Source organism: Manis pentadactyla, unplaced genomic scaffold (assembly GCF_030020395.1).
Source record: "Manis pentadactyla isolate mManPen7 unplaced genomic scaffold, mManPen7.hap1 scaffold_419, whole genome shotgun sequence".
NCBI classification, from domain to species: Eukaryota; Metazoa; Chordata; class Mammalia; order Pholidota; family Manidae; genus Manis; species Manis pentadactyla.
Window position 1 is genome coordinate 43,588 of NW_026644802.1, and position 18,930 is coordinate 62,517.

Genomic DNA, 18,930 nt, shown 5'->3' on the forward strand with positions numbered 1-18,930 from the left:
GTTGGCAAGGTTGTGGAGAGAGGGGAACCCTCCTACACTGTTGGTGGGAATGTAAATTCGTTCAAGCATTGTGGAAAGCAATATGGAGGTTCCTCAAAAAGCTCAAAACAGAAATACCATTTGACCCAGGAATAGCGCTCCTAGGAATTTACCCTGAGAATACAGCAGCCTAATTTTGAAAAAGACACATGTACCTCTATGTTTATCGCAGCACTACTTACAACAGCCAAGAAATGGAAACAACCTACGTGTCCAACAGTGGATGAATGTATGCAAATGGAATATAATTCAGCCATAAGAAGAAAATGAATCCTACCATTTGCAACAACATGGTTGGAGCTAGGGGGGGTATGCTCAGTGAAATAAACGAGGCGGAGAAAGACAAGTACCAAATGATTTCACTCATCTCGGGAGTATAAGAGCAAAGGAAAAACTGAAGGAACAAAACAGCAGCAGAATCACAGAACCCAAGAATGGACTAACAGTCACGAAAGAGAAAGGGACTGAGGAAGACGGGTGTGAAGGGTGGGTAAGGGCAGGGAAAAAGAAAGGGGGCATTATGACTAGCATGTATAATGTGGGGCGGCACGGGGATGGCTAGGCTACACACAGAAGACAAGCAGTGATTCTACAGCATGTTACTAAGCTGATGGACAGTGACCCTAATGGGGTTTGTGCGGGGTACTTGGTGAAGAGGGAAGCCAAATAAATACAATGCTCTTAAGGTAATTGTAGATAGATACCAAGAAAAAAAAACATTTTGAAAGGCTGTGAATGATCTTCCTTTCTGCCTGTCTCTTCATGTCAGTTTATCCCACTTTCCTTTATAACCTCTAGCCACACCTGGCTCTTCTCTGCTCACGAAAACATAAGCTCATCTCTGCCTTTGGGCCTTTGCTCCTGTGCCTGTAAAGTCCTCACCGCCCGCCGCTGCCCCTGCTCCCAAACCTGGAACTGCGGCCATGGCCTCAGTTTGCTATTGTCCCAGAAAGGCTGCCGCTGAATACCTAAATAGCTCTTCCGGTGATGAGTTACACTGCTACCTGAAGCTGTTCACAGATAACTTTGGTGATAACGTCTAAATCTTTACCACAGCATACGGCTCCGAAAGCGGAGACTGTGTCAGCACTTAAGACAGCGCCTGGCACTGCAGACCGAACCCATTCCAAAACTCACCTCCAAACCCAGGAGTGTTCTGAGGCGTGCTGGCCACATGGAAAGCAGTTGGTGTGCTCTGGCCAGCTGCACCCAGGGAGCTCGGTTTTAAGGCTCCCCAAAAGGGGTTCTTGGGACCAGTTCTCCCACTCCGCCCTGACCCAAAGCCAAGTGCCCCGGTGGTAGGGCTGCTGTGGGGGGCAGGCACGCCTGTCCCAAGTCCGCCACTGCCAGTGGGGCCTGCTGACACCATAGATGTGAAGGGCGCTGAGATGGTGCTGCCAAACCCGGATGTACTGGTCCCACAGCTGGTGGGCTGGGTCACAGCTCCAAAGCCGGAGGTGATGGCTGCCAAAAAGGAGCAAACATGGATCATTGTCTAACCCCATACACAAAAGTATATTCAACACTGATCGAAACCCCGAATGTAAGCCAAGAAACCATAAACCTCTTAGAGAAAGACAGGCGAAAATATCTTGGACATAAACAAGAGCGACTTCTTCGTGAACATATCTCTCCAGGGAAAGAAAGGAAAAATGAACAAATGGGACTATGTCAAGCTTAAGAGCTTCTGTACAGGTAAGGGCACCATCAACAGAAGAAAAGGGCATCCTACAGCATGGGAGAATATACTCATAAATGACAGATCCAATAAAGGGTTGACATCCAAAATATATCAAGAGCTAACACACCTCAACAAACAAAGTGCAAATATTCCAATAAAAATGTGGGCAGGGGAGCTGAACAGGGAGTTCTCCAAAGAAGAAATTCAGGTGGCCAACAGATACATGAAAAGATGCAACACACCACTTGTCATCAGAGAAATGAAAATTAAAACCACAGTGAGATATCACCTCACACCAGTAAGGATCGCCACCATCGAAAAGACAAACCACAACAAATGTTGGCAAGGTTGTGGAGAGAGGGGAACCCTCCTACACTGTTGGTGGGAATGTAAATTCGTTCAAGCATTGTGGAAAGCAATGTGGAGGTTCCTCAAAAAGCTCAAAACAGAAATACCATTTGACCCAGGAATAGCGCTCCTAGGAATTTACCCTGAGAATACAGCAGCCTAATTTTGAAAAAGACACATGTACCCCTATGTTTATCGCAGCACTACTTACAACAGCCAAGAAATGGAAACAACCTACGTGTCCAACAGTAGATGAATGTATGCAAATGGAATATAATTCAGCCATAAGAAGAAAATGAATCCTACCATTTGCAACAACATGGTTGGAGCTAGGGGGGGTATGCTCAGTGAAATAAACGAGGCGGAGAAAGACAAGTACCAAATGATTTCACTCATCTCGGGAGTATAAGAGCAAAGGAAAAACTGAAGGAACAAAACAGCAGCAGAATCACAGAACCCAAGAATGGACTACCAGTCACCAAAGAGAAAGGGACTGAGGAAGACGGGTGGGAAGGGAGGGTAAAGGCAGGGAAAAAGAAAGGGGGCATTATGACTAGCATGTATAATGTGGGGCGGCACGGGGATGGCTAGGCTACACACAGAAGACAAGCAGTGATTCTACAGCATGTTACTAAGCTGATGGACAGTGACCCTAATGGGGTTTGTGCGGGGTACTTGGTGAAGAGGGAAGCCAAATAAATACAATGCTCTTAAGGTAATTGTAGATAGATACCAAGAAAAAAAAACATTTTGAAAGGCTGTGAATGATCTTCCTTTCTGCCTGTCTCTTCATGTCAGTTTATCCCACTTTCCTTTATAACCTCTAGCCACACCTGGCTCTTCTCTGCTCACGAAAACATAAGCTCATCTCTGCCTTTGGGCCTTTGCTCCTGTGCCTGTAAAGTCCTCACCGCCCGCCGCTGCCCCTGCTCCCAAACCTGGAACTGCGGCCATGGCCTCAGTTTGCTATTGTCCCAGAAAGGCTGCCGCTGAATACCTAAATAGCTCCTCCGGTGATGAGTTACACTGCTACCTGAAGCTGTTCACAGATAACTTTGGTGATAACGTCTAAATCTTCACCAAAGCATACGGCTCCGAAAGCGGAGACTGTGTCAGCACTTAAGACAGCGCCTGGCACTGCAGACCGAACCCATTCCAAAACTCACCTCCAAACCCAGGAGTGTTCTGAGGCGTGCTGGCCACATGGAAAGCAGTTGGTGTGCTCTGGCCAGCTGCACCCAGGGAGCTCGGTTTTAAGGCTCCCCAAAAGGGGTTCTTGGGACCAGTTCTCCCACTCCGCCCTGACCCAAAGCCAAGTGCCCCGGTGGTAGGGCTGCTGTGGGGGGCAGGCACGCCTGTCCCAAGTCCGCCACTGCCAGTGGGGCCTGCTGACACCATAGATGTGAAGGGCGCTGAGATGGTGCTGCCAAACCCGGATGTACTGGTCCCACAGCTGGTGTGCTGGGTCACAGCTCCAAAGCCGGAGGTGATGGCTGCAAAAAAGGAGCAAACATGGATCATTGTCTAACCACATACACAAAAGTATGTTCAAAACTGATCGAACCCCCGAAAGTAAGCCAAGAAACCATAAACCTCTTAGAGAAAGACAGGCGAAAATATCTTGGTCATAAACAAGAGCGACTTCTTCGTGAACATATCTCTTCAGGGAAAGAAAGGAAAAATGAACAAATGGGACTATGTTAAGCTTAAGAGCTTCTGTACAGGTAAGGGCACCATCAACAGAAGAAAAGGGCATCCTACAGCATGGGAGAATATATTCATAAATGACAGATCCAATAAAGGGTTGACATCCAAAATATATCAAGAGCTAACACACCTCAACAAACACAGTGCAAATATTCCAATAAAAATGTGGGCAGGGGAGCTGAACAGGGAGTTCTCCAAAGAAGAAATTCAGGTGGCCAACAGATACATGAAAAGATGCACCACACCACTTGTCATCAGAGAAATGAAAATTAAAACCACAGTGAGATATCACCTCACACCAGTAAGGATCGCTACCATCGAAAAGACAAACCACAACAAATGTTGGCAAGGTTGTGGAGAGAGGGGAACCCTCCTACACTGTTGGTGGGAATGTAAATTCGTTCAAGCATTGTGGAAAGCAATGTGGAGGTTCCTCAAAAAGCTCAAAACAGAAATACCATTTGACCCAGGAATAGCGCTCCTAGGAATTTACCCTGAGAATACAGCAGCCTAATTTTGAAAAAGACACATGTACCCCTATGTTTATCGCAGCACTACTTACAACAGCCAAGAAATGGAAACAACCTACGTGTCCAACAGTAGATGAATGTATGCAAATGGAATATAATTCAGCCATAAGAAGAAAATGAATCCTACCATTTGCAACAACATGGTTGGAGCTAGGGGGGGTATGCTCAGTGAAATAAACGAGGCGGAGAAAGACAAGTACCAAATGATTTCACTCATCTCGGGAGTATAAGAGCAAAGGAAATACTGAAGGAACAAAACAGCAGCAGAATCACAGAACCCATGAATGGACTACCAGTCACCAAAGAGAAAGGGACTGAGGAAGACGGGTGGGAAGGGAGGGTAAAGGCAGGGAAAAAGAAAGGGGGCATTATGATAAGCATGTATAATGTGGGGCGGCACAGGGATGGCTAGGCTACACACAGAAGACAAGCAGTGATTCTACAGCATGTTACTAAGCTGATGGACAGTGACCCTAATGGGGTTTGTGCGGGGTACTTGGTGAAGAGGGAAGCCAAATAAATACAATGTTCTTAAGGTAATTGTAGATAGATACCAAGAAAAAAAAACATTTTAAAAGGCTGTGAATGATCTTCCTTTCTGCCTGTCTCTTCATGTCAGTTTATCCCACTTTCCTTTATAACCTCTAGCCACACCTGGCTCTTCTCTGCTCACGAAAACATAAGCTCATCTCTGCCTTTGGGCCTTTGCTCCTGTGCCTGTAAAGTCCTCACCGCCCGCCGCTGCCCCTGCTCCCAAACCTGGAACTGCGGCCATGGCCTCAGTTTGCTATTGTCCCAGAAAGTCTGCCGCTGAATACCTAAATAGCTCTTCCGGTGATGAGTTACACTGCTACCTGAAGCTGTTCACAGATAACTTTGGTGATAACGTCTAAATCTTCACCACAGCATACGGCTCCGAAAGCGGAGACTGTGTCAGCACTCAAGACAGCGCCTGGCACTGCAGACCGAACCCATTCCAAAACTCACCTGCAAACCCAGGAGTGTTCTGAGGCGTGCTGGCCACATGGAAAGCAGTTGGTGTGCTCTGGCCAGCTGCACCCAGGGAGCTCGGTTTTAAGGCTCCCCAAAAGGGGTTCTTGGGACCAGTTCTCCCACTCCGCCCTGACCCAAAGCCAAGTGCCCCGGTGGTAGGGCTGCTGTGGGGGGCAGGCACGCCTGTCCCAAGTCCGCCACTGCCAGTGGGGCCTGCTGACACCATAGATGTGAAGGGCGCTGAGATGGTGCTGCCAAACCCGGATGTACTGGTCCCACAGCTGGTGGGCTGGGTCACAGCTCCAAAGCCGGTGGTGATGGCTGCAAAAAAGGAGCAAACATGGATCATTGTCTAACCCCATACACAAAAGTATATTCAACACTGATCGAACCCCCGAAATGTAAGCCAAGAAACCATAAACCTCTTAGAGAAAGACAGGCGAAAATATCTTGGACATAAACAAGAGCGACTTCTTCGTGAACATATCTCTCCAGGGAAAGAAAGGAAAAATGAACAAATGGGACTATGTCAAGCTTAAGAGCTTCTGTACAGGTAAGGGCACCATCAACAGAAGAAAAGGGCATCCTACAGCATGGGAGAATATATTCATAAATGACAGATCCAATAAAGGGTTGACATCCAAAATATATCAAGAGCTAACACACCTCAACAAACAAAGTGCAAATATTCCAATAAAAATGTGGGCAGGGGAGCTGAACAGGGAGTTCTCCAAAGAAGAAATTCAGGTGGCCAACAGATACATGAAAAGATGCACCACACCACTTGTCATCAGAGAAATGAAAATTAAAACCACAGTGAGATATCACCTCACACCAGTAAGGATCGCCACCATCGAAAAGACAAACCACAACAAATGTTGGCAAGGTTGTGGAGAGAGGGGAACCCTCCTACACTGTTGGTGGGAATGTAAATTCGTTCAAGCATTGTGGAAAGCAATGTGGAGGTTCCTCAAAAAGCTCAAAACAGAAATACCATTTGACCCAGGAATAGCGCTCCTAGGAATTTACCCTGAGAATACAGCAGCCTAATTTTGAAAAAGACACATGTACCCCTATGTTTATCGCAGCACTACTTACAACAGCCAAGAAATGGAAAGAACCTACGTGTCCAACAGTAGATGAATGTATGCAAATGGAATATAATTCAGCCATAAGAAGAAAATGAATTCTACCATTTGCAACAACATGGTTGGAGCTAGGGGGGGTATGCTCAGTGAAATAAACGAGGCGGAGAAAGACAAGTACCAAATGATTTCACTCATCTCGGGAGTATAAGAGCAAAGGAAAAACTGAAGGAACAAAACAGCAGCAGAATCACAGAACCCAAGAATGGACTACCAGTCACCAAAGAGAAAGGGACTGAGGAAGACGGGTGGGAAGGGAGGGTAAAGGCAGGGAAAAAGAAAGGGGGCATTATGACTAGCATGTATAATGTGGGGCGGCACGGGGATGGCTAGGCTACACACAGAAGACAAGCAGTGATTCTACAGCATGTTACTAAGCTGATGGACAGTGACCCTAATGGGGTTTGTGCGGGGTACTTGGTGAAGAGGGAAGCCAAATAAATACAATGCTCTTAAGGTAATTGTAGATAGATACCAAGAAAAAAAAACATTTTGAAAGGCTGTGAATGATCTTCCTTTCTGCCTGTCTCTTCATGTCAGTTTATCCCACTTTCCTTTATAACCTCTAGCCACACCTGGCTCTTCTCTGCTCACGAAAACATAAGCTCATCTCTGCCTTTGGGCCTTTGCTCCTGTGCCTGTAAAGTCCTCACCGCCCGCCGCTGCCCCTGCTCCCAAACCTGGAACTGCGGCCATGGCCTCAGTTTGCTATTGTCCCAGAAAGGCTGTCGCTGAATACCTAAATAGCTCCTCCGGTGATGAGTTACACTGCTACCTGAAGCTGTTCACAGATAACTTTGGTGATAACGTCTAAATCTTCACCAAAGCATACGGCTCCGAAAGCGGAGACTGTGTCAGCACTTAAGACAGCGCCTGGCACTGCAGACCGAACCCATTCCAAAACTCACCTCCAAACCCAGGAGTGTTCTGAGGCGTGCTGGCCACATGGAAAGCAGTTGGTGTGCTCTGGCCAGCTGCACCCAGGGAGCTCGGTTTTAAGGCTCCCCAAAAGGGGTTCTTGGGACCAGTTCTCCCACTCCGCCCTGACCCAAAGCCAAGTGCCGCGGTGGTAGGGCTGCTGTGGGGGGCAGGCACGCCTGTCCCAAGTCCGCCACTGCCAGTGGGGCCTGCTGACACCATAGATGTGAAGGGCGCTGAGATGGTGCTGCCAAACCCGGATGTACTGGTCCCACAGCTGGTGGGCTGAGTCACAGCTCCAAAGCCGGAGGTGATGGCTGCAAAAAAGGAGCAAACATGGATCATTGTCTAACCACATACACAAAAGTATGTTCAAAACTGATCGAACCCCCGAATGTAAGCCAAGAAACCATAAACCTCTTAGAGAAAGACAGGCGAAAATATCTTGGTCATAAACAAGAGCGACTTCTTCGTGAACATATCTCTTCAGGGAAAGAAAGGAAAAATGAACAAATGGGACTATGTTAAGCTTAAGAGCTTCTGTACAGGTAAGGGCACCATCAACAGAAGAAAAGGGCATCCTACAGCATGGGAGAATATATTCATAAATGACAGATCCAATAAAGGGTTGACATCCAAAATATATCAAGAGCTAACACACCTCAACAAACACAGTGCAAATATTCCAATAAAAATGTGGGCAGGGGAGCTGAACAGGGAGTTCTCCAAAGAAGAAATTCAGGTGGCCAACAGATACATGAAAAGATGCACCACACCACTTGTCATCAGAGAAATGAAAATTAAAACCACAGTGAGATATCACCTCACACCAGTAAGGATCGCCACCATCGAAAAGACAAACCACAACAAATGTTGGCAAGGTTGTGGAGAGAGGGGAACCCTCCTACACTGTTGGTGGGAATGTAAATTCGTTCAAGCATTGTGGAAAGCAATGTGGAGGTTCCTCAAAAAGCTCAAAACAGAAATACCATTTGACCCAGGAATAGCGCTCCTAGGAATTTACCCTGAGAATACAGCAGCCTAATTTTGAAAAAGACACATGTACCCCTATGTTTATCGCAGCACTACTTACAACAGCCAAGAAATGGAAACAACCTACGTGTCCAACAGTAGATGAATGTATGCAAATGGAATATAATTCAGCCATAAGAAGAAAATGAATCCTACCATTTGCAACAACATGGTTGGAGCTAGGGGGGGTATGCTCAGTGAAATAAACGAGGCGGAGAAAGACAAGTACCAAATGATTTCACTCATCTCGGGAGTATAAGAGCAAAGGAAAAACTGAAGGAACAAAACAGCAGCAGAATCACAGAACCCATGAATGGACTACCAGTCACCAAAGAGAAAGGGACTGAGGAAGACGGGTGGGAAGGGAGGGTAAAGGCAGGGAAAAAGAAAGGGGGCATTATGATAAGCATGTATAATGTGGGGCGGCACGGGGATGGCTAGGCTACACACAGAAGACAAGCAGTGATTCTACAGCATGTTACTAAGCTGATGGACAGTGACCCTAATGGGGTTTGTGCGGGGTACTTGGTGAAGAGGGAAGCCAAATAAATACAATGTTCTTAAGGTAATTGTAGATAGATACCAAGAAAAAAAAACATTTCAAAAGGCTGTGAATGATCTTCCTTTCTGCCTGTCTCTTCATGTCAGTTTATCCCACTTTCCTTTATAACCTCTAGCCACACCTGGCTCTTCTCTGCTCACGAAAACATAAGCTCATCTCTGCCTTTGGGCCTTTGCTCCTGTGCCTGTAAAGTCCTCACCGCCCGCCGCTGCCCCTGCTCCCAAACCTGGAACTGCGGCCATGGTCTCAGTTTGCTATTGTCCCAGAAAGGCTGCAGCTGAATACCTAAATAGCTCCTCCGGTTATGAGTTACACTGTTACCTGAATCTGTTCACAGATAACTTTTGTGATAACGTCTAAATCTTCACCACAGCATACGGCTCCGAAAGCGGAGACTGTGTCAGCACTTAAGACAGCGCCTGGCACTGCAGACCGAACCCATTCCAAAACTCACCTCCAAACCCAGGAGTGTTCTGAGGCATGCTGGCCACATGGAAAGCAGTTGGTGTGCTCTGGCCAGCTGCACCCAGGGAGCTCGGTTTTAAGGCTCCCCAAAAGGGGTTCTTGGGACCAGTTCTCCCACTCCGCCCTGACCCAAAGCCAAGTGCCCCGGTGGTAGGGCTGCTGTGGGGGGCAGGCACGCCTGTCCCAAGTCCGCCACTGCCAGTGGGGCCTGCTGACACCATAGATGTGAAGGGCGCTGAGATGGTGCTGCCAAACCCGGATGTAATGGTCCCACAGCTGGTGGGCTGGGTCACAGCTCCAAAGCCGGTGGTGATGGCTGCAAAAAAGGAGCAAACATGGATCATTGTCTAACCCCATACACAAAAGTATATTCAAAACTGATCGAACCCCCGAATGTAAGCCAAGGAACCATAAACCTCTTAGAGAAAGACAGGCGAAAATATCTTGGACATAAACAAGAGCGACTTCTTCGTGAACATATCTCTCCAGGGAAAGAAAAGAAAAATGAACAAATGGGACTATGTCAAGCTTAAGAGCTTCTGTACAGGTAAGGGCACCATCAACAGAAGAAAAGGGCATCCTACAGCATGGGAGAATATATTCATAAATGACAGATCCAATAAAGGGGTGACATCCAAAATATATCAAGAGCTAACACACCTCAACAAACACAGTGCAAATATTCCAATAAAAATGTGGGCAGGGGAGCTGAACAGGGAGTTCTCCAAAGAAGAAATTCAGGTGGCCAACAGATACATGAAAAGATGCACCACACCACTTGTCATCAGAGAAATGAAAATTAAAACCACAGTGAGATATCACCTCACACCAGTAAGGATCGCCACCATCGAAAAGACAAACCACAACAAATGTTGGCAAGGTTGTGGAGAGAGGGGAACCCTCCTACACTGTTGGTGGGAATGTAAATTCGTTCAAGCATTGTGGAAAGCAATGTGGAGGTTCCTCAAAAAGCTCAAAACAGAAATACCATTTGACCCAGGAATAGCGCTCCTAGGAATTTACCCTGAGAATACAGCAGCCTAATTTTGAAAAAGACACATGTACCCCTATGTTTATCGCAGCACTACTTACAACAGCCAAGAAATGGAAACAACCTACGTGTCCAACAGTAGATGAATGTATGCAAATGGAATATAATTCAGCCATAAGAAGAAAATGAATCCTACCATTTGCAACAACATGGTTGGAGCTAGGGGGGGTATGCTCAGTGAAATAAACGAGGCGGAGAAAGACAAGTACCAAATGATTTCACTCATCTCGGGAGTATAAGAGCAAAGGAAAAACTGAAGGAACAAAACAGCAGCAGAATCACAGAACCCATGAATGGACTACCAGTCACCAAAGAGAAAGGGACTGAGGAAGACGGGTGGGAAGGGAGGGTAAAGGCAGGGAAAAAGAAAGGGGGCATTATGATAAGCATGTATAATGTGGGGCGGCACGGGGATGGCTAGGCTACACACAGAAGACAAGCAGTGATTCTACAGCATGTTACTAAGCTGATGGACAGTGACCCTAATGGGGTTTGTGCGGGGTACTTGGTGAAGAGGGAAGCCAAATAAATACAATGTTCTTAAGGTAATTGTAGATAGATACCAAGAAAAAAAAACATTTCAAAAGGCTGTGAATGATCTTCCTTTCTGCCTGTCTCTTCATGTCAGTTTATCCCACTTTCCTTTATAACCTCTAGCCACACCTGGCTCTTCTCTGCTCACGAAAACATAAGCTCATCTCTGCCTTTGGGCCTTTGCTCCTGTGCCTGTAAAGTCCTCACCGCCCGCCGCTGCCCCTGCTCCCAAACCTGGAACTGCGGCCATGGTCTCAGTTTGCTATTGTCCCAGAAAGGCTGCAGCTGAATACCTAAATAGCTCCTCCGGTTATGAGTTACACTGTTACCTGAATCTGTTCACAGATAACTTTTGTGATAACGTCTAAATCTTCACCACAGCATACGGCTCCGAAAGCGGAGACTGTGTCAGCACTTAAGACAGCGCCTGGCACTGCAGACCGAACCCATTCCAAAACTCACCTCCAAACCCAGGAGTGTTCTGAGGCATGCTGGCCACATGGAAAGCAGTTGGTGTGCTCTGGCCAGCTGCACCCAGGGAGCTCGGTTTTAAGGCTCCCCAAAAGGGGTTCTTGGGACCAGTTCTCCCACTCCGCCCTGACCCAAAGCCAAGTGCCCCGGTGGTAGGGCTGCTGTGGGGGGCAGGCACGCCTGTCCCAAGTCCGCCACTGCCAGTGGGGCCTGCTGACACCATAGATGTGAAGGGCGCTGAGATGGTGCTGCCAAACCCGGATGTAATGGTCCCACAGCTGGTGGGCTGGGTCACAGCTCCAAAGCCGGTGGTGATGGCTGCAAAAAAGGAGCAAACATGGATCATTGTCTAACCCCATACACAAAAGTATATTCAAAACTGATCGAACCCCCGAATGTAAGCCAAGGAACCATAAACCTCTTAGAGAAAGACAGGCGAAAATATCTTGGACATAAACAAGAGCGACTTCTTCGTGAACATATCTCTCCAGGGAAAGAAAAGAAAAATGAACAAATGGGACTATGTCAAGCTTAAGAGCTTCTGTACAGGTAAGGGCACCATCAACAGAAGAAAAGGGCATCCTACAGCATGGGAGAATATATTCATAAATGACAGATCCAATAAAGGGTTGACATCCAAAATATATCAAGAGCTAACACACCTCAACAAACAAAGTGCAAATATTCCAATAAAAATGTGGGCAGGGGAGCTGAACAGGGAGTTCTCCAAAGAAGAAATTCAGGTGGCCAACAGATACATGAAAAGATGCACCACACCACTTGTCATCAGAGAAATGAAAATTAAAACCACAGTGAGATATCACCTCACACCAGTAAGGATCGCCACCATCGAAAAGACAAACCACAACAAATGTTGGCAAGGTTGTGGAGAGAGGGGAACCCTCCTACACTGTTGGTGGGAATGTAAATTCGTTCAAGCATTGTGGAAAGCAATATGGAGGTTCCTCAAAAAGCTCAAAACAGAAATACCATTTGACCCAGGAATAGCGCTCCTAGGAATTTACCCTGAGAATACAGCAGCCTAATTTTGAAAAAGACACATGTACCCCTATGTTTATCGCAGCACTACCTACAACAGCCAAGAAATGGAAACAACCTACGTGTCCAACAGTAGATGAATGTATGCAAATGGAATATAATTCAGTCATAAGAAGAAAATGAATCCTACCATTTGCAACAACATGGTTGGAGCTAGGGGGGGTATGCTCAGTGAAATAAACGAGGAGGAGAAAGACAAGTACCAAATGATTTCACTCATCTCGGGAGTATAAGAGCAAAGGAAAAACTGAAGGAACAAAACAGCAGCAGAATCACAGAACCCAAGAATGGACTACCAGTCACCAAAGAGAAAGGGACTGAGGAAGACAGGTGGGAAGGGTGGGTAAGGGCAGGGAAAAAGAAAGGGGGCATTATGATTAGCATGTATAATGTGGGGCGGCACGGGGATGGCTAGGCTACACACAGAAGACAAGCAGTGATTCTACAGCATGTTACTAAGCTGATGGACAGTGACCCTAATGGGGTTTGTGCGGGGTACTTGGTGAAGAGGGAAGCCAAATAAATACAATGTTCTTAAGGTAATTGTAGATAGATACCAAGAAAAAAAAACATTTTAAAAGGCTGTGAATGATCTTCCTTTCTGCCTGTCTCTTCATGTCAGTTTATCCCACTTTCCTTTATAACCTCTAGCCACACCTGGCTCTTCTCTGCTCACGAAAACATAAGCTCATCTCTGCCTTTGGGCCTTTGCTCCTGTGCCTGTAAAGTCCTCACCGCCCGCCGCTGCCCCTGCTCCCAAACCTGGAACTGCGGCCATGGCCTCAGTTTGCTATTGTCCCAGAAAGGCTGTCGCTGAATACCTAAATAGCTCCTACGGTTATGAGTTACACTGCTACCTGAAGTTGTTCACAGATAACTTTTGTGATAACGTCTAAATCTTCACCAAAGCATACGGCTCCGAAAGCGGAGACTGTGTCAGCACTTAAGACAGCGCCTGGCACTGCAGACCGAACCCATTGCAAAACTCACCTGCAAACCCAGGAGTGTTCTGAGGCGTGCTGGCCACATGGAAAGCAGTTGGTGTGCTCTGGCCAGCTGCACCCAGGGAGCTCGGTTTTAAGGCTCCCCAAAAGGGGTTCTTGGGACCAGTTCTCCCACTCCGCCCTGACCCAAAGCCAAGTGCCCCGGTGGTAGGGCTGCTGTGGGGGGCAGGCACGCCTGTCCCAAGTCCGCCACTGCCAGTGGGGCCTGCTGACACCATAGATGTGAAGGGCGCTGAGATGGTGCTGCCAAACCCGGATGTACTGGTCCCACAGCTGGTGTGCTGGGTCACAGCTCCAAAGCCGGTGGTGATGGCTGCAAAAAAGGAGCAAACATGGATCATTGTCTAACCCCATACACAAAAGTATATTCAAAACTGATCGAACCCCTGAATGTAAGCCAAGAAACCATAAACCTCTTAGAGAAAGACAGGCGAAAATATCTTGGACATAAACAAGAGCGACTTCTTCGTGAACATATCTCTCCAGGGAAAGAAAGGAAAAATGAACAAATAGGACTATGTCAAGCTTAAGAGCTTCTGTACAGGTAAGGGCACCATCAACAGAAGAAAAGGGCATCCTACAGCATGGGAGAATATATTCATAAATGACAGATCCAATAAAGGGTTGACATCCAAAATATATCAAGAGCTAACACACCTCAACAAACAAAGTGCAAATATTCCAATAAAAATGTGGGCAGGGGAGCTGAACAGGGAGTTCTCCAAAGAAGAAATTCAGGTGGCCAACAGATACATGAAAAGATGCACCACACCACTTGTCATCAGAGAAATGAAAATTAAAACCACAGTGAGATATCACCTCACACCAGTAAGGATCGCCACCATCGAAAAGACAAACCACAACAAATGTTGGCAAGGTTGTGGAGAGAGGGGAACCCTCCTACACTGTTGGTGGGAATGTAAATTCGTTCAAGCATTGTGGAAAGCAATATGGAGGTTCCTCAAAAAGCTCAAAACAGAAATACCATTTGACCCAGGAATAGCGCTCCTAGGAATTTACCCTGAGAATACAGCAGCCTAATTTTGAAAAAGACACATGTACCCCTAAGTTTATCGCAGCACTACTTACAACAGCCAAGAAATGGAAAGAACCTACGTGTCCAAAAGTAGATGAATGTATGCAAATGGAATATAATTCAGCCATAAGAAGAAAATGAATCCTACCATTTGCAACAACATGGTTGGAGCTAGGGGGGGTATGCTCAGTGAAATAAACGAGGCGGAGAAAGACAAGTACCAAATGATTTCACTCATCTCGGGAGTATAAGAGCAAAGGAAAAACTGAAGGAACAAAACAGCAGCAGAATCACAGAACCCAAGAATGGACTACCAGTCACCAAAGAGAAAGGGACTGAGGAAGACGGGTGGGAAGGGAGGGTAAAGGCAGGGAAAAAGAAAGGGGGCATTATGACTAGCATGTATAATGTGGGGCGGCACGGGGATGGCTAGGCTACACACAGAAGACAAGCAGTGATTCTACAGCATGTTACTAAGCTGATGGACAGTGACCCTAATGGGGTTTGTGCGGGGTACTTGGTGAAGAGGGAAGCCAAATAAATACAATGCTCTTAAGGTAATTGTAGATAGATACCAAGAAAAAAAAACATTTTGAAAGGCTGTGAATGATCTTCCTTTCTGCCTGTCTCTTCATGTCAGTTTATCCCACTTTCCTTTATAACCTCTAGCCACACCTGGCTCTTCTCTGCTCACGAAAACATAAGCTCATCTCTGCCTTTGGGCCTTTGCTCCTGTGCCTGTAAAGTCCTCACCGCCCGCCGCTGCCCCTGCTCCCAAACCTGGAACTGCGGCCATGGCCTCAGTTTGCTATTGTCCCAGAAAGGATGCCGCTGAATACCTAAATAGCTCCTCCGGTGATGAGTTACACTGCTACCTGAAGCTGTTCACAGATAACTTTGGTGATAACGTCTAAATCTTCACCAAAGCATACGGCTCCGAAAGCGGAGACTGTGTCAGCACTTAAGACAGCGCCTGGCACTGCAGACCGAACCCATTCCAAAACTCACCTCCAAACCCAGGAGTGTTCTGAGGCGTGCTGGCCACATGGAAAGCAGTTGGTGTGCTCTGGCCAGCTGCACCCAGGGAGCTCGGTTTTAAGGCTCCCCAAAAGGGGTTCTTGGGACCAGTTCTCCCACTCCGCCCTGACCCAAAGCCAAGTGCCCCGGTGGTAGGGCTGCTGTGGGGGGCAGGCACGCCTGTCCCAAGTCCGCCACTGCCAGTGGGGCCTGCTGACACCATAGATGTGAAGGGCGCTGAGATGGTGCTGCCAAACCCGGATGTACTGGTCCCACAGCTGGTGGGCTGAGTCACAGCTCCAAAGCCGGAGGTGATGGCTGCAAAAAAGGAGCAAACATGGATCATTGTCTAACCCCATACACAAAAGTATATTCAAAACTGATCGAACCCCCGAATGTAAGCCAAGAAACCATAAACCTCTTAGAGAAAGACAGGCGAAAATATCTTGGTCATAAACAAGAGCGACTTCTTCGTGAACATATCTCTTCAGGGAAAGAAAGGAAAAATGAACAAATGGGACTATGTTAAGCTTAAGAGCTTCTGTACAGGTAAGGGCACCATCAACAGAAGAAAAGGGCATCCTACAGCATGGGAGAATATATTCATAAATGACAGATCCAATAAAGGGTTGACATCCAAAATATATCAAGAGCTAACACACCTCAACAAACACAGTGCAAATATTCCAATAAAAATGTGGGCAGGGGAGCTGAACAGGGAGTTCTCCAAAGAAGAAATTCAGGTGGCCAACAGATACATGAAAAGATGCACCACACCACTTGTCATCAGAGAAATGAAAATTAAAACCACAGTGAGATATCACCTCACACCAGTAAGGATCGCCACCATCGAAAAGACAAACCACAACAAATGTTGGCAAGGTTGTGGAGAGAGGGGAACCCTTCTACACTGTTGGTGGGAATGTAAATTCGTTCAAGCATTGTGGAAAGCAATGTGGAGGTTCCTCAAAAAGCTCAAAACAGAAATACCATTTGACCCAGGAATAGCGCTCCTAGGAATTTACCCTGAGAATACAGCAGCCTAATTTTGAAAAAGACACATGTACCCCTATGTTTATCGCAGCACTACTTACAACAGCCAAGAAATGGAAACAACCTACGTGTCCAACAGTAGATGAATGTATGCAAATGGAATATAATTCAGCCATAAGAAGAAAATGAATCCTACCATTTGCAACAACATGGTTGGAGCTAGGGGGGGTATGCTCAGTGAAATAAACGAGGCGGAGAAAGACAAGTACCAAATGATTTCACTCATCTCGGGAGTATAAGAGCAAAGGAAAAACTGAAGGAACAAAACAGCAGCAGAATCACAGAACCCATGAATGGACTACCAGTCACCAAAGAGAAAGGGACTGAGGAAGACGGGTGGGAAGGGAGGGTAAAGGCAGGGAAAAAGAAAGGGGGCATTATGATAAGCATGTATAATGTGGGGCGGCACGGGGATGGCTAGGCTACACACAGAAGACAAGCAGTGATTCTACAGCATGTTACTAAGCTGATGGACAGTGACCCTAATGGGGTTTGTGCGGGGTACTTGGTGAAGAGGGAAGCCAAATAAATACAATGTTCTTAAGGTAATTGTAGATAGATACCAAGAAAAAAAAACATTTCAAAAGGCTGTGAATGATCTTCCTTTCTGCCTGTCTCTTCATGTCAGTTTATCCCACTTTCCTTTATAACCTCTAGCCACACCTGGCTCTTCTCTGCTCACGAAAACATAAGCTCATCTCTGCCTTTGGGCCTTTGCTCCTGTGCCTGTAAAGTCCTCACCGCCCGCCGCTGCCCCTGCTCCCAAACCTGGAACTGCGGCCATGGTCTCAGTTTGCTATTGTCCCAGAAAGGCTGCAGCTGAATACCTAAATAGCTCCTCCGGTTATGAGTTACACTGTTACCTGAATCTGTTCACAGATAACTTTTGTGATAACGTCTAAATCTTCACCACAGCATACGGCTCCGAAAGCGGAGACTGTGTCAGCACTTAAGACAGCGCCTGGCACTGCAGACCGAACCCATTCCAAAACTCACCTCCAAACCCAGGAGTGTTCTGAGGCATGCTGGCCACATGGAAAGCAGTTGGTGTGCTCTGGCCAGCTGCACCCAGGGAGCTCGGTTTTAAGGCTCCCCAAAAGGGGTTCTTGGGACCAGTTCTCCCACTCCGCCCTGACCCAAAGCCAAGTGCCCCGGTGGTAGGGCTGCTGTGGGGGGCAGGCACGCCTGTCCCAAGTCCGCCACTGCCAGTGGGGCCTGCTGACACCATAGATGTGAAGGGCGCTGAGATGGTGCTGCCAAACCCGGATGTAATGGTCCCACAGCTGGTGGGCTGGGTCACAGCTCCAAAGCCGGTGGTGATGGCTGCAAAAAAGGAGCAAACATGGATCATTGTCTAACCCCATACACAAAAGTATATTCAAAACTGATCGAACCCCCGAATGTAAGCCAAGGAACCATAAACCTCTTAGAGAAAGACAGGCGAAAATATCTTGGACATAAACAAGAGCAACTTCTTCGTGAACATATCTCTCCAGGGAAAGAAAAGAAAAATGAACAAATGGGACTATGTCAAGCTTAAGAGCTTCTGTACAGGTAAGGGCACCATCAACAGAAGAAAAGGGCATCCTACAGCATGGGAGAATATATTCATAAATGACAGATCCAATAAAGGGTTGACATCCAAAATATATCAAGAGCTAACACACCTCAACAAACAAAGTGCAAATATTCCAATAAAAATGTGGGCAGGGGAGCTGAACAGGGAGTTCTCCAAAGAAGAAATTCAGGTGGCCAACAGATACATGAAAAGATGCACCACACCACTTGTCATCAGAGAAATGAAAATTAAAACCACAGTGAGATATCACCTCACACCAGTAAGGATCGCCACCATCGAAAAGACAAACCACAACAAATGTTGGCAAGGTTGTGGAGAGAGGGGAACCCTCCTACACTGTTGGTGGGAATGTAAATTCGTTCAAGCATTGTGGAAAGCAATATGGAGGTTCCTCAAAAAGCTCAAAACAGAAATACCATTTGACCCAGGAATAGCGCTCCTAGGAATTTACCCTGAGAATACAGCAGCCTAATTTTGAAAAAGACACATGTACCCCTATGTTTATCGCAGCACTACCTACAACAGCCAAGAAATGGAAACAACCTACGTGTCCAACAGTAGATGAATGTATGCAAATGGAATATAATTCAGTCATAAGAAGAAAATGAATCCTACCATTTGCAACAACATGGTTGGAGCTAGGGGGGGTATGCTCAGTGAAATAAACGAGGAGGAGAAAGACAAGTACCAAATGATTTCACTCATC

The 18,930-nt window shown here is 46.7% G+C and overlaps 1 protein-coding gene across 1 annotated transcript in view; it reads right to left on the minus strand.

Annotated features, from left to right (window-relative positions):
* LOC130682394 (nuclear envelope pore membrane protein POM 121-like) overlaps positions 1–18,930 on the minus strand; it is a gene marked incomplete at its 5' end in the record, with an annotated part of 57,211 nt that overhangs the window by 4,829 nt on the left and 33,452 nt on the right. The window contains one exon of the mRNA XM_057496758.1: positions 1,191–1,503. Within this exon, the coding sequence (XP_057352741.1) occupies positions 1,191–1,503 (313 nt within the window). The remainder of the gene's footprint in view (positions 1–1,190; positions 1,504–18,930) is intronic.